General features: G+C 44.6%; 1 protein-coding gene across 3 annotated transcripts in view; it reads right to left on the reverse strand.

Annotated features, from left to right (window-relative positions):
- The window catches only part of IWS1 (interacts with SUPT6H, CTD assembly factor 1), a 148,954-nt gene that overhangs the window by 73,446 nt on the left and 60,759 nt on the right, over window positions 1-14,749 (reverse strand). Inside the window, exons 3-6 of one of the 3 annotated variants that reach the window (XM_082249899.1) lie at window positions 7,630-8,002; window positions 6,478-7,161; window positions 3,838-4,033; window positions 3,434-3,491 (exon numbers count right to left, since the gene is read on the reverse strand). In XM_082249899.1, the coding sequence (XP_082106025.1) occupies window positions 3,434-3,491; window positions 3,838-4,033; window positions 6,478-7,161; window positions 7,630-8,002 (1,311 nt within the window). Of the gene's footprint in view, window positions 1-3,433; window positions 3,492-3,837; window positions 4,034-6,477; window positions 8,003-14,749 lie in introns of all 3 variants that reach the window. The other 2 variants (XM_082249898.1, XM_082249897.1) reach the window with 2 other exon arrangements.

Consider the following 14,749-nt stretch of genomic DNA (forward strand, 5'->3'; position numbering starts at 1 on the left):
TGATTATTCTTATTGTGTTGGGTCTAGTGAATCAATGCACAAAATGCGGGATTGTGTCATACCTGCAAATTGAATCCTATAATTATGGTAAGTGTGGAAATTGATCAAAGGAACCACACCCACCACCATAAACCATCATAAAGAGCAGCTTGATTTACCAGATCCTCAGTGTCTTGCTGCACTCCCAGGGTGCCAGACCTGTGGACATCTGTAGTAAAGGTAAGAATACTCTCTTTCATGAAGCTATATTGGACCTTTAAATACCATCGAATTTCTATTTATAAAGGCTTCTTTTTTCAGTGTTTTGCAGTGTAGGTGGAATTCATTCTGCCCTATCCCATAAAATTGGATCTGAAGTCTCTTTCAAACTTTTCAGTTTTGACTAACATATTGTGTGGAAATGGACTTCCCACATGTTTGATTGAAACCTCTTCATTAAAGAGTTACATTGGGATACACCTTTACTAGGCGCACTTGGCATGACTCCTTACATACTTCAACTTTTTGTAAGTATATTACAATAATGCATTTCTATATATCTATATAATCTTAACTTTAGAGTGTTTATACACCACTTACATATACTTACCAATATAATTTTTGACAGGTTTTTAATCAGATTTATTAATCTTATGATGAGCTGATATACCCCCTCTGTGGGAGATCCACTCGGTGGGCACCATCGTATATTGACTTGCAGCCCTTGTCCATTAGAGGGTGTGGTTCCTTTGATCAATTTCCACACTTACCATAATTATAGGATTCAATTTGCAGGTATGACACAATCCAGCATTTTGTGCATTGATTCACTAGACCCAACACAATAAGAATAAATCGATAAGATTTGTATTTCTGTAATCTTGTGTATTTAATGTATCTCACATGTATATATCTTGTTATAGTTTTCTTTTTTCAAATCCCTGAAGAAGCCAACCCGGCGAAACCGGTCGGAATTTGAACTTGCATTTATTTAAAGTCATGTATGATTCCATGGATTCTATGCTTTTCATAAAGTAACAAGTTTTTTCTGTATAAATAAATGTTTTTACATTTACTTTGTTGTATTCAAATCCTTCTTCAGGGCTTATTTTCCCCTTTTCTCTTTTTGATTAAGTGAGTACCTTAAGAGTCCCATATCCTAGATTTCTCTATTTTTCAATGTGCAGGTTCTAATTAATAAAGTGCTTATAAAATGTCCAGAAAATCAATTTCAACCGGAATCCCTGTAGAAAAAACGTCTCTATGCAAAACAATCCAGTCCAGCTTCCAAAACAAATAATCCATATCGACCCCTTAAAGTGGAACTTAAGTGAAAAATGTAAAAAGGGCAAACAGGCAAGAATTTTAATGCAAAAGAGACATGCTTTGTCTCTTCTCCATTAAAACTATTTATCTGCATGTTCACCCCTGTACAGTGAGGCGTGCATGCACAGCTCACTGTACAAATTCAGCTATGCCAAATCTTACGGAACTCCCGCACATGTGCAGGAGTGACATCATCCCTGTCCGGTCAAGGACAGCAACCGGCGATGGAGACCCGGAAGGTGGCCACGCAAAGATGTATGCAGCCAGGCAGGGAGGGAGCTTGAGGATGGGGCATCACTGGAGCTGAGGGGTGTGTAGCTCCGCTTTAAATCAATAAGAAGGTTCCAGTATACCTTTTGTTGCTTTCCCAGCTCCAGTACAATATTACAATACTGTGGATCCCTTTGGCTTTTGTCCTAAGGTAGTGGAGTTGGAGTACTAATGTTACTGGTGGGGGAAAAAAAAAAGAAGAAGGAGTTACATATTCTAAGAAGGAAAGTAAAGGATAGGAGGAGGCCACCTGGAGCTGGGACAGCTAAAAAGGTGCATTAAGACCTTCTTAATACATTTAAGGTGTCGCTAAATTTGGTGAGTGTTTTTTTCACAAGGGGAACTTGGAGCGGCACTGAAAAGGAAAAGAATATATCTGCAAGTCATTATTTTTTTGGACACAGATTGTTTTGTACACAAAGTTTTTTCACAAGGATTCTAGTTTAAATTCTATATATGTTTTCTGGACACTTTATATGTACTTTATTAATTAGAACTTGCACATTGTTTTAAGGCATAACAATTAGTTTATGCATTTTACACTTGATGGTATAATTTTTGTGACTATTTTAATGTTATCAGAGAGCTGCACCTTTTTTTCCCCCCAAACGATACAAGAACGTACTATATAATGGCAGGCAATGCCATAAAAATTCTTGCCATACAGTTATATAATAGATAGGGATGCACCGAATATTCGGCGGCCGAACATTATTCGGCCGAAAATAGAGAAAATAGCACTTTCGGCGTTCGGCCGAATAAGTCAAAAGGCCGAATAATTTTAAGCCGAACAATGTCAGCTTCAGCCCTGACCGCTCACCTTCCTCATTGCGGCTCGCGGCTCCCTTCTCACACGCCGCCGGTGTCCTGTCCGGCCGCGAGTAGGGGGTGTGACGTCACGCGCGCATCCCGCCCCCTGCTCCTGACTGCGGCTCCTTCACACTAGGTCCACGCCCCGCCCCCCTGTTCGCGGCTTTTGGCTCTGGCTGCAGTTCAGGTATGTGATGTGGAGCTGAGCACATTTGGGGGAGAATACGGTAGCTGGCAGCTGCACAAGCATTAGTGTGCAGACTGCCATATGTTGTTGCCACTTACCATGCTCATTACATTAGAGTGCCCTATAAAGTGCCCCTTAAAAAAAAAAAAAGAAAAAAAATGTGCCCAACAGAGTGCTCCCTTGACATAAAATGTGGCCATCAGCGTGCCCCTTATTTTATGCTAAGTGACATGCTGATGAGCATATTTTATGTTAAGGGGCACTCTGATGAGCATATTTTATGTTAAGGGGCACTCTGATGGGCATATTTTATTTTAAGGGGCACGCTAATGGGCATATTTTATGTTAAGAGCAACGCTGATTTAAATGTTTTGTTTTGCCCATCAGAGTGCCCCCTAACATAAAATGTGCCCATCAGCGTGCCCCCTAACATAAAATGTGCCCATCAGCGTGCCCCCTAAAAATTGGCAAAATAAATGGAAAAAATGCGAAACACCGCGTTCGGTGTTCGGCCTTCGGCCAAGCATTTCATTATTATTCGGCTTCGGCCAAGAATTTCATTTCGGTGCATCCCTAATAATAGAATTCATGATGCAACAAGAACACAGTTTGAGAAGTCATTACACTGCAAAATGCAACTTCTACCTGCAGTCCTACCTGCCAGCTGATAATTCACAGAACAGAGGACAATACCAGTCTGAAAATTAAGCTAAAGCTGTGGCTTTGTGACCAACACAGATGTAACATCTATATCAGTTAGGAAATAAAAAAAAAAAAAAAAACAACCTAAAATCAAATCCAAATAATTTGGACAACATGACCAAGTCTGTGGATTGGTACAATAAAGTAAATGAGACTTACTGTAAACTCTTCTTCCTCTTCATCTCCAGATTCTCCAAAAATATCGGCAATTAGGTTTCTGCATAATAAGATATTAACCCAAGTCATTAAACCTACATTACAGCATAATACAGTTCTCACCATCCTCTGCCCAGATTTGTGACAAAGTAATCCTGACAAGATTCTATACACAGGACACTACGTTTTCACAGATTTCAATAGAGGTTTGCAATATTAAACCTGAGTGTTTTAAAATATAACAGATAAGTAGCAATTAAAAATAAAAAAAATAAAATATGCTGTGCTATTCATAATATAATAATGCTAATATTGCCCTCGAACCATCTAAAAATGATGCAGATCTATGTTGGACTGGGTATCAAAGAAAAAAAAAAAAAAAAGCCTTTATAACAGGTAGCACTTACTCTTCCTTCTCATTCCCAGATTCACTGTCACTGCCGAACAGTTTATTTTCCGGACTCTTTGGCTCCTCCTTAGATTTATCCTGGTCTTCATCCTCACTGTCCGACGACATTGCCTTCTTCTTTTGAGGAGTTTTTTTGGAGTCCGATTCGCTGTCAGAATCTTCCCCATCGGAGAGCATACGGCTCTTTTTACTGGCTGTATTAGACATGAGAATGAGTGCAGGTTATTAATGCTCTGTTACTACACATTCTATATAAAATAAATAGAACACATCTAACAAAGTCATACTATCACATGCACATATGCATTTTGATCTTTTGAAAATGTATACTTGCTGTGACTATTTTGAGGTTAGCATTTACTATCATTGTAAAGTGGTTTGGAGCTGACTACATACACCAGCAGATGGTGGTGTTAAACCCTCTTTCACATTGGAGCGACTTGTCATGCATTTTTTTTTTAGGTCAAATCTCATCCCATTGCAAGCAATGGCACCGTTCAAACCGGTGCGCGGCTGTCTTTGCGGTGCCGCATCGATTTGAAAAAGTAGTTCCTGCACTGCTTTTGGCGATTTTGGGTGCGACTTTGAAATAAATACAACTCCTTTGTTTTCTTAAATTGTGAGCCCATTCCTGAGAATCATACACACACACATATAGATGTACATACATACAATATTATACATATACATACACACACACACACACACACACGATCTTGGAGGTGAAGATGCCGGATGTGGAGATCATGGGCTGGTGTGGTTACACGTGGTCTGCAGTTGGGAGGCCGGTTGGATGTACTGCCAAATTCTCTGAAATGCCTTTGGAGACGGCTTATGGTAGAGAAATAAACATTCAATTCACAGGCAATAGCTCTGGTGGACATTCCTGCAGTTAGCATGCCAATTGCCTGCTCCCTCAAAATTTGCAACATCAGTGGCATTGTGCTGTGTTGATAAAACTGCACATTTTAGAGTGGCCTTTCATTGTGGCCAGCCTAAGGCACACCTGTGCAGTAATAATGCTGTCTAATCAGCATCTTGATATGCCAAACCCATGAGGTGGATGGATTATCTCGGCAAAGGAGAAGTGCTCACTAACACAGATTTAGCCAGAAAAGTGTTGCGTTTATAATTTTGTTATTATATATATATATATATATTACACATACATACATACACACACACACACATATATATATACATACACACGCAGTATCTCACACACAAAAGTGAGTACACCCCTCACATTTTTTAAATATTTTATTATATCTTTTCATGTGACAACAGTGAAAAAAATGACACTTTGCTACAATGTAAAGTAGTGAGTGTACAGCTTGTATGACAGTGTAAATGTGCTGTCCCGTCAAAATAACTCAACACAGCCATTAATGTCTAAACCACTGGCAACAAAAGTGAGTACACCCCTAAGTAAATATATCTAAATTGGGCCCAAAGTGTTAAAATTTTGTGTGGCCACCATTTATTTCCAGCACTGCTTAAACTCTCTTGGGTTCACCAGAAGAGGAAAAGGACTCCAGTTCACAGGTTGTCACTGGAGTCCTCTTCCACTCCTCCATGATGACATCACTGAGCTGGTGGATGTTAGAGACCTTGTGTTCCTCCACCTCCTGCTTGAGGATGCCCCACAGATGCTCAATAGGGTTTAGGTTTGGAGACATGCTTGGCCAGTCCATCACCTTTACCCTTGGCTTATTTAGCAAGGCAGTGGTCATCTTGGAGGTGTGTTTGGGGTCGTTCTCATGTTGGAATACTGTCCTGCAGCCCAGTCTCTGAAGGGAGGGGATCATGCTCTGCTTTCATATGTCACAGTACATGTTGGCATTCATGGTTCCCTCAATGAACTGTAGCTCCCCAGCGAAGGCAGCACTCGTGCAGCCCCAGACCATGGCACACCTACCACCATGCTTGACTGTATGCAAGACACACTTGTCTTTGTACTCCTCACCTGGTTGCCGCCACACACGCTTGACACCATCTGAACCAAATAAGTTTATCTTGGTCTCATTAGACCACAGGACATGGTTCCAGTAATCCATGTCCTTAGTCTGCTTGTCTTCAGCAAACTGTTTGCGGGCTTTCATGTGCATCATCTTTAGAAGAGGCTTCCTTCTGGGATGACAACCATGCAGACCAATTTGATGCAGTCTGCGGCGTATGGTCTGATCACTGACAGGCTGACCCCTCCACCCTTTCAACCCCTGCAGCAATGCTGGCAGCACTCATAGGTTTATTTCCCAAAGACAACCTCTGGATAGGACGCTGAGCACGTGCACTTAATTTCTTTGGTCAAACATGGCGAGGCCTGTTCTGAGTGGAACCTGTCCTGTTAAACCGATTGGGCACAATTTGGACATTTTGCCTTAGGGCTGTACTCACTTTAGCTGCCAGTGATTTAGACATTACTAGCTGTGTGTTGAGTTATTTTGAGGGGACAACAAATTTACACTGTTATACAAGCTGTACACTCACCACTTTACATTGTAGCAAAGTGTAATTTCTTTAGTGTTGTCACATGAAAAGATAATAAAATATTTACAGAAAATGTGAGGGTGTACTCACTTTTGTGAGATATATACATACACACACACACACACACACACACACACACATATAATACCTGGCTTATCGGCAGCCTCATCATCTTCACTGTCAGAAATTATGTTTTTTCTTTTTGAAACCTTTTCTTCTTCACTGTCAGAGGTCTTCTTTTTCTTTGCTCTTTCACTCCCGCTATCATCACTTCCAGAACTGTGGCGTGGGGACCTTTTCTTTTTGTTTTTTGGTTTTCTTTTCTCTTCTTCATCACTGTCATCTGATGAAACAATTTTTCTTTTCATCCTTGGAAACTCATCTTCTGAATTATTGGCAGCTTGCTTAGCAGGTGTATCATCTTCTGAGTCACTATGTGCTGCTGGTTTGGAAGGACGTTCGTCTTCAGAATCACTATTTACAGGTTTCACAGGTGCTTCATCATCTGAGTCAACCACTGCTCGTTGAGAACGTGCCTCATCCTCTGAGCCACTTATTGCTTTTTTGGAATTTTTACCCTTTGAGCCACGTGCTGGCTTTTTGCGACGTTTAGCTTTACGTTTAACAGGAGCTTCATCCTCAGAGTCACTAGCTGGTCCCTTATTAGGAGTCTCATCTTCAGAGTCACTAGCAGCTTGCCTGGTGGGAGCCTCATCTTCAGAGTCGCTAGCTGTTCGCTTTGGAGGCGCTTCATCTTCCAAATCGCTAGTTGCTTGCTTGGCAGGACGATCATCCTCAGAGTCGCTAACTGCCCGCTTGGCAGGAGCCTCATCTTCAGAGTCGCTAACTGCCCGCTTGGCAGGAGTCTCATCTTCAGAGTCGCTAACTGCCCGCTTGGCAGGAGCCTCATCTTCTGAGTCGCTAACTGCCCGCTTGGCAGGAGCCTCATCTTCTGAGTCGCTAACTGCCCGCTTGGCAGGAGCCTCATCTTCTGAGTCGCTAACTGCCCGCTTGGCAGGAGCCTCATCTTCTGAGTCGCTAACTGCCCGCTTGGCAGGAGCCTCATCTTCTGAGTCGCTAACTGCTCGCTTGGCAGGAGCCTCATCTTCTGAGTCGCTAACTGCCCGCTTGGCAGGAGCCTCATCTTCTGAGTCGCTAACTGCCCGCTTGGCAGGAGCTTCATCTTCTGAGTCGCTAGGTGCTCGCTTGGCGGGAGCCTCATCTTCTGAGTCGCTAGGTGCTCGCTTGGCAGGAGCCTCATCTTCTGAGTCACTATCCACATGCTTGGCTTGAGATTCACCTTCAGAATCACTAGCTGCCGCTTTACCTTGCCCTTCATCATCAGAATCAATAATGCGCCTTTTACTGGGTGTGTCTTCATCAGAATCACTTCTAGAATGTCTAGATCTTACCTCTTCCTCTGAGTCACTGGCTCCTCTTTTCACAGGAGTACCATCGTCACCACTGCCTTTTTGTCTGGTTGGCTCATCATCTGAATCACTGGCAATGTGATTTTGAGCATCTTCATTTTCAGAGTCACTAGCATTACGATTACGGCTACCATTCTCTACATCGCTGGAGGTACGCTCCCTAGGTTCATCATCTTCTGAATCATTTGCTTCATTCTCAGACCCGCTGCCTCTTCCTTTCACGTCTTCATCGCTGTTGTCATTCTAAAACAAAAAAAAAAAGAAGTGGCATAGGGATATAATCTTGCACATATTAAAGCATATATCAATGTAAATTAAAAAAAAAAAAAAAAAAAACTGTACATATTTGCAATACATGCACATTTCCCCATATTTTACTGTTTAAACATGCTCCAAATACAGAAAAATACCTTTTGATGTGCCAGAAATATAACTTCCTTGTCCTCATATTGAGTACAGTTATAGTCCATTCACACTAACACGACTTGTCAGCCTGACAAGTCGCGGTCCCTCGCGGCCCATTGACTGCTACAGGACCCGTTCTAATAGGAGCGAGGAGCGACACAAGTCGCTTCGACTTAGAAAAAGGGTCCTGTACTACTTCGGGGCGACCTCGGAGCGACTTGCATAGAAATTCATTAATGAAGTCTGTGCAAGTCGCGCCGAAGTCGCGGTGCACGGGACTTCACAAGTCGCCCCGAGGTAGTACAGAGTCGTGCCGCGGTAGTGTGAATGCGGGCTAAGAATTGCGAAGCAAGGAGGTTTCTGGAAGAGAATAGAAAAGGAAGAAAAGTGTCCTTTCAAGTGTAACTAAAGGCACACATACTTACCTTAGTTCCAATGGTCTAATACCTGTGAGATCTCTTGCCAACATCTTCTCCCCAGGTTCTTCTGGGTGCTGGTCCTTGGTCTATTGTTGCCGGGGGTGACATCATCCCTTGCCGGCAATGTGCCCACCTTTTTGCAACTTTATATTACATTTAGTTCCACTTTTGGTGTATTCAGGGCCAGATGCTGAACAAGACCAAAAGATAGATGAAGCAAGGCAGAATAAGGATACTTGTTCCAGTAAATCTGGTCTGTTTAAAAGAGGCCAAGACTCGTCTACCAGGAGTAGGTCTGCGTACCATGTCCTTGAGGACAAATTCGGTGCAATAAGCATTGCAAGAACTAACTCTATCTTGCGCGGCAGTAAAAAGGCTTAAGGCCCCCATTTCACACGGGTGCCTCCATGAAGCGGAATCCACTTGCTCAGCGGGAGATCTCTCTGCTGATCCCCGTTGAGAAGGCGGATGACAGGTCAGTGTCTGCTCTCCTCTATGTGGCAATCGGATGGAAACAGACCGCCTGTTTGTTTCCACCTAATTCGATAGACGGATGGGGAATAGGACCACCATCCATCTGTCTGTTTTTGGCGGAGAGGATCGGATAAGATGGCGGCAGGTAGAGCTGCACAATTAATCGCTAAAAAAAAAAAAAATGGCAATCTCGATTCACCCACCCCCCTCACGATCTTAAAACGTCATGTCCTCAATTTTTACAGAGCCTTCTCTGCTCATTTACAGCTGGCAAAAAAAAAACCTCCCGCAGATGTTTATCCATATTGTTAGAGGTGCGACAAATACAGTATAAATACAATGCTTTACAATGTATCTTTTTATTATTTTAGATCAAAAGGAATGAACTTGTGTCTGTGAGGGCAGTTTAACCTCTTAAAGTCAAAGCCTTTTTCTAACACTTGTTGCTTACAAGTTAAAATCAGTATTTTTTGCTAGAAAATGACTTAGAACCCCCAAACATTACATATATATATTTTTTTTAGCAGAGACCCTAGAGCAGGAGTTCCCAAACTGTGGGTCGGGACCCACTTGTGGGTCGTGAGCTGCATTTGAGTGGGTCGAGATGAGCCGGAAATCACTGAGAGCGGGCCTGTTTAAATTGTGCTGTGCGAGTCCGTGCAAATTACAGAGAGCCAGAACAGTCAAATCGCGATGTATTCAGGACCCCCGCCCATGCAGTTTATGGAGGCTGGTCTGCGTCTCCCACGAGGAGCATACTTGCATCAGTGAGTACGTATGTTGGCTGTTATGTAGGATATGTTCATGGGGTGCAGAGCCAGCTCCTCGGTCCTGCTGGCAGCAGCGGTGGTGGCTAGACTGGCGGTGGGATTCTCTCAGCTATAGCGGACAGAGACAGCAGCTTTGGTGTCATAGGAGGACCAGGTGGTCTGGCGATGCCAGGAGTTCATGGCAGCTTCTGTGACCCCAGTGAATCCTGTATGTGCTTGGAAGACAAAGTTCAAAGGCCACGGGGTTGATCATCTATTTGATCGGAAAGGGGCCAATGAACTTCGGACCCAGCTTTTTGGGCAGGACAACTTAAGGTTAACTGTGGAGAGCCACACCTTGTCTCCTACCTTCAGAGCTGGACTGTCCTCCTTCCTCTTGTCATAGAATTCTTTGTAATCCATTTGTGCTTTTTGCAAGGTTTTCTGTAAGAGTAGGAAGTTTTCTTGTATAAAGGCTACCCTGTCTTGGACGGCAGGTACAGTAGCTTCGGGCATAGGTGTAGGCAAAGAAGATGGGTGGAATCCGTAGTTCGCCCAGAATGGCGACTGACGAGTGGAGGCATGGATGGAGTTGTTATATGCAAATTCTGCACACGGAAGTAAGACTGCCCAGTTGTCCTGGGAAAAGGTGGAAAAGCAGCAGAGGTATTACTCCAAGGTCTGGTTAGTCCTTTCAGTTTAAACAAGCAAAAAATTTGGGGGAGCATACCCATGTATTTCTAAAGCTGGTGCAGCTATGAACCAAAAGACATGTATATTAAAAAAGAATAGAGCACGCATGCAAAAGAAATTATCACCAAATTTGAAGACAATCCATAAATAAAAATGGGGATTTGGTCCCACCATATGGCCATATAGTGCTCAAGCCCACCACTACGTCAAAGTACCCCATTAACAGTGGGTCCTACACTATCCATGAAAAAGATGAATCCAGCCTTTCTAACCCTTGGAGATAATACTCCTTGCTGGGAAAGATGTGCAAATGCACTGCAGGGGACACCTCCTATATCCACTTGATAGTGGACACTGATAGAGTACAGGTGTTCACTTTTTTAATATACATGTCTTTTGGTTCATAGCTGCACCAGCTTTAGAAATACATGGGTATGCTCCCCCAAATTTTTTGCTTGTTTATTATTATGTATTCGGTCTGACCAGACTACCGAGGTTGAGCAACCCACCCCACCCCCCACACACACCTGTACTCCCATCAGGATCCCTCCAAGGGTTAGAAAGGCTGGATTCATCTCTTTTTCATGGATAGTGTAGGACCCACTGATAATGGGGTACTTTGATGTAGTGGTGGGCTTGAGCACTATATGGCCATATGGTGGGACCAAATCCCCATTTTTATTTATGGATTGTCTTCAAAATTTGGTAATTTCTTTTGCATGTGTGCACTATTCTCTTTTTTAATATACATGTCTTTTGGTTCATAGCTGCACCAGCTTTAGAAATACATGGGTATGCTCCCCCAAATTTTTTGCTTGTCCTTTCAGTTTGGCCGTTAGTTTGAGGATGATAAGCTGAAGACAAGCAGACCTGGATGTTTAAGACCTTACAGAGAGCCCTCCAGAATCTGGAGGTAAATTGCACCCCACGATCGGACACGATGCTGCCGGGTAGACCATGTAGCCTTAAGATTTCCTTCACAAAAGTGTGTGCCGTGTCCATGGCCGAAGGAGTACCTATCATGGGCAAAAAGTGGGCCATTTTTGATAGGCGATCTACCACCACGATTGTGGAGAATCCGTCTGAAGAGGGTAGATCTACTATGAAGTCCATAGACAACATTTCCCATGGCCGACTGGGGACAGGAAGTGGTCTTAGTAGACCCCAGGCTTGGACGTGGCTGCCTTTGTCAAAATTATGTGAGCTCCTGTACAACCTGCCTTCGTAACAGTCTTGCCTTAAGTTTGGCCACCAATAGGCTTGTTGAATTAGTTCCAGAGTTTTGCGGACCCCGAAGTGGCCAGCTAGTTGATGATCATGGCATGTTTTAAAGACTGAGTCCGGTTTCCTGAGGCACAAAGATCTTGTCCTTGTGCCAAAAAAGTTTCTCGTTTCTCGAGTGAAGGAATCTCAGGAATGAAACATTGGGCAGAGGCTGATTCCAGGGTGGACCTAAGATCTGGTTGCATTAGGAGAAAAGTTTGGGAGGACAGGATAGTGCTGGGAGTGGCATCCACAGGGGTTTCAGGGAACATCCATGAGAGAGCGTCCGCCTTCCCGTTCTTGGAGCCCGGACGGTACGTTAGATGAAAATTGAACCTTGAGAAAAATGATGCCCATCTGGCTTGTCGAGGTCTCAAACGTTTGGCCGATCTGAGATATTCAAGATTTTTGTGGTCCGTGAATATCATTATCGGATGGGCTGCACCTTCTAACAGATATCGCCATTCTTCGAAAGCAGCCTTAATGGCCAGCAGTTCCCGATCACCCACATCGTAATTCCTTTCAGGTTGGCTGAGCTTCCGGGAAAAAAAAGCAACTGGGTGAAGCATCGCCTTGGGTCCTTGGCGTTGGGAGAGAACTGCTCCTGTGGCCACTTCCGAAGCATCGACCTCTAGGACGTAAGGCAAGGCTGGGTCTGGATGTTGTAATACTGGGGCACAGGTAAACAGGGCTTTGAGCTTGTCAAATGCCATCTGAGCTGCTGAGGGCCATTGAAAACGGGTGTGTTGCCGGGTCATTTGGGTAATGGGGGCAATGATGCGAGAAAAGTCTTTGATGAACCTCCGGTAGAAGTTTGCGAAACCCACAAACCTTTGGATGCCTTTCTTGTCTGTGGGGGCAGGCCACTCCAGAATGGCAGATAAATTTTGAGTATCCATTGCCACTCCATCTGTTGAGATGATCAAGCCCAGGAATTGAATAGACGATTTTTCAAATTCGCACTTTTCTGATTTTGCATAAAGTCCGTATTTCCTGAGAGTAGCCAGTACCTTCCTTACGTGCATTCTTTGCAGCTCCAGGGTAGCAGAAAAGAGAAGAATATCATCCAAGTACACGATGAGAAAATTGTCCAAACATTCTTTTGAAGATATCATTCACTAGGTGCTGAAAAGTGGCTGGGGCGTTGCACAGCCCGAAGGGCATGACAAGGTATTCGAAGTGCCCGAAGCGGGTTCGATAGGCAGTTTTCCACTCGTCGCCCTCGCGGATCCGTACCAGGTTGTAGGCCCCTCGTAAGTCAGGTTTAGTGAAAACTTGGGCGGTAGGGAACCTTTGAAAAAGTTCGGGAACGAGGGGAAGAGGGTACCGATTTTTAATGGTAATTTTATTTAGGTCCCTGTAATCCACACAGGGCCTGAGGGTGTGATCCTCCTCCTCCACGAAGAAGATCCCAGCTCCTGCCGGGGAAGAAGGACGAATAAACCCCTTCTTGAGGTTTTCATCAATATACTGACGTAGGGCTTCAAGTTCTGTTTCTGAAAGCGGGAAGATACGCCCAAAGGGAATTTCTGCACCGGGCAACAGTTCAATTGGACAATCATAGGGACGGTGAGGTGGTAGTGAGTCCGCTTTTTTCTTGTCAAAAACATCCAGAAAGTCATGATAAACCGAAGGGACCTCTTGGCTGGCATTAGAGATAGGCTGAATAGAGAGACAGCTTGTAGACTGCGGGGTTCCAGATAGCATACAGTGTCGGAGACAGTATGGTGATTTAAAAGGAAACATCCCCCTTGAGCCAGTCTATCTGTGGGTTATGTGCCCGTAACCAAGGAATTCCCAAGATTACGGGAAACATGGGTGAAGGAAGAACATCGATGTCGAGAAATTCCTGATGGCCTGGACTGGTTGTGGTAAGGATGGGTAGGGTTTCCTGAGTAATGGGCCCTGATCTGGGCGTGGTGCCATCTGCAAGGTGGATCTCTAGTTTATGGCCTTTAGTCTGAAGCGGGATATGAAGGGCTTTTGCTAGAGAGATATCCAGGAAGCAGCTGCAGGCTCCGGAATCAATGATGGCTGGCAGCTTGACTTCCCCTTCCGAAACCTGCAAAGACATAGAGAGGACTAGGTGAGTTGGAGAAGGTCCCGGAATCTGGAGATGCATGCGGCTGGGAGAAGGAGCCTTACTTGGTCTCACCGGGCAGTTGCGAAGGAAGTGTCCATCTCCCCCACAGTAAAGGCACAAGTTTGCTTGCCGGCGACTAAGTCGTTCAGCAGGAGTTAAAGCTGTGCGGACCGCCCCGATCTGCATCGCTTCGTCAGGGGGAAATCAGACTGGCAGCAGTGGGCAGCGGTGCAGGAGTTGGTGGGACTTTGGGCAGCATCCAGGACGGCTGAAAAAATTGTGCACGTTCCGACCGACGCTCCCGTAAATGTCTATCCAGCTGAATAGCAAGCTGAATGAGACCTCCCAATGTGGTGGGGTTCTCTATTCTTGCTAGCTCATCCTTAAGGGTCTCGGACAGGCCTAGCCGATACTGATATTTGAGGGCGGCCTCATTCCAACCTGTATCTACAGCCCACCTACGAAAGTCCACTGTATAGTCCTCCACAGGACGTCGGCCTTGCTGTAACTTGTGGAGGGTTGCCTCTGCAGTGGCCGTGCGTTGTGGGTCATCATACAACTGTCCCATAGTTTCAAAGAAAACGTCCACAGAGTTCAGGGCAGGGTCTTTCTGTTCCAACAGATGGTGGGCCCAGGATTGGGGTTCATCGGATAATAAGGAAATAAACCCCACCTTAACTGTCTCCGAGGCAAAAGTTCTAGGCGGTAGAGCCAGATATAGCAGGCAAGCGTTTTTAAACGACTTGAATTTCTTGCGGTCACCAGAGAAACGTTCCGGAGTGGGTACTCTCGGTTCAGGGGGAGGAGCCATCATAGCAGGTGCTGAGTATTCTGAAGCTGAAGGAGTGGAGGCGGAGACTGCAGCGGATGGACCAGGGGTTGCCGGCAAAGATGGTGCTGACAG

Source organism: Pelophylax lessonae (assembly GCF_965119305.1).
Source record: "Pelophylax lessonae genome assembly, chromosome: 3".
Classification (NCBI taxonomy): domain Eukaryota; kingdom Metazoa; phylum Chordata; class Amphibia; order Anura; family Ranidae; genus Pelophylax; species Pelophylax lessonae.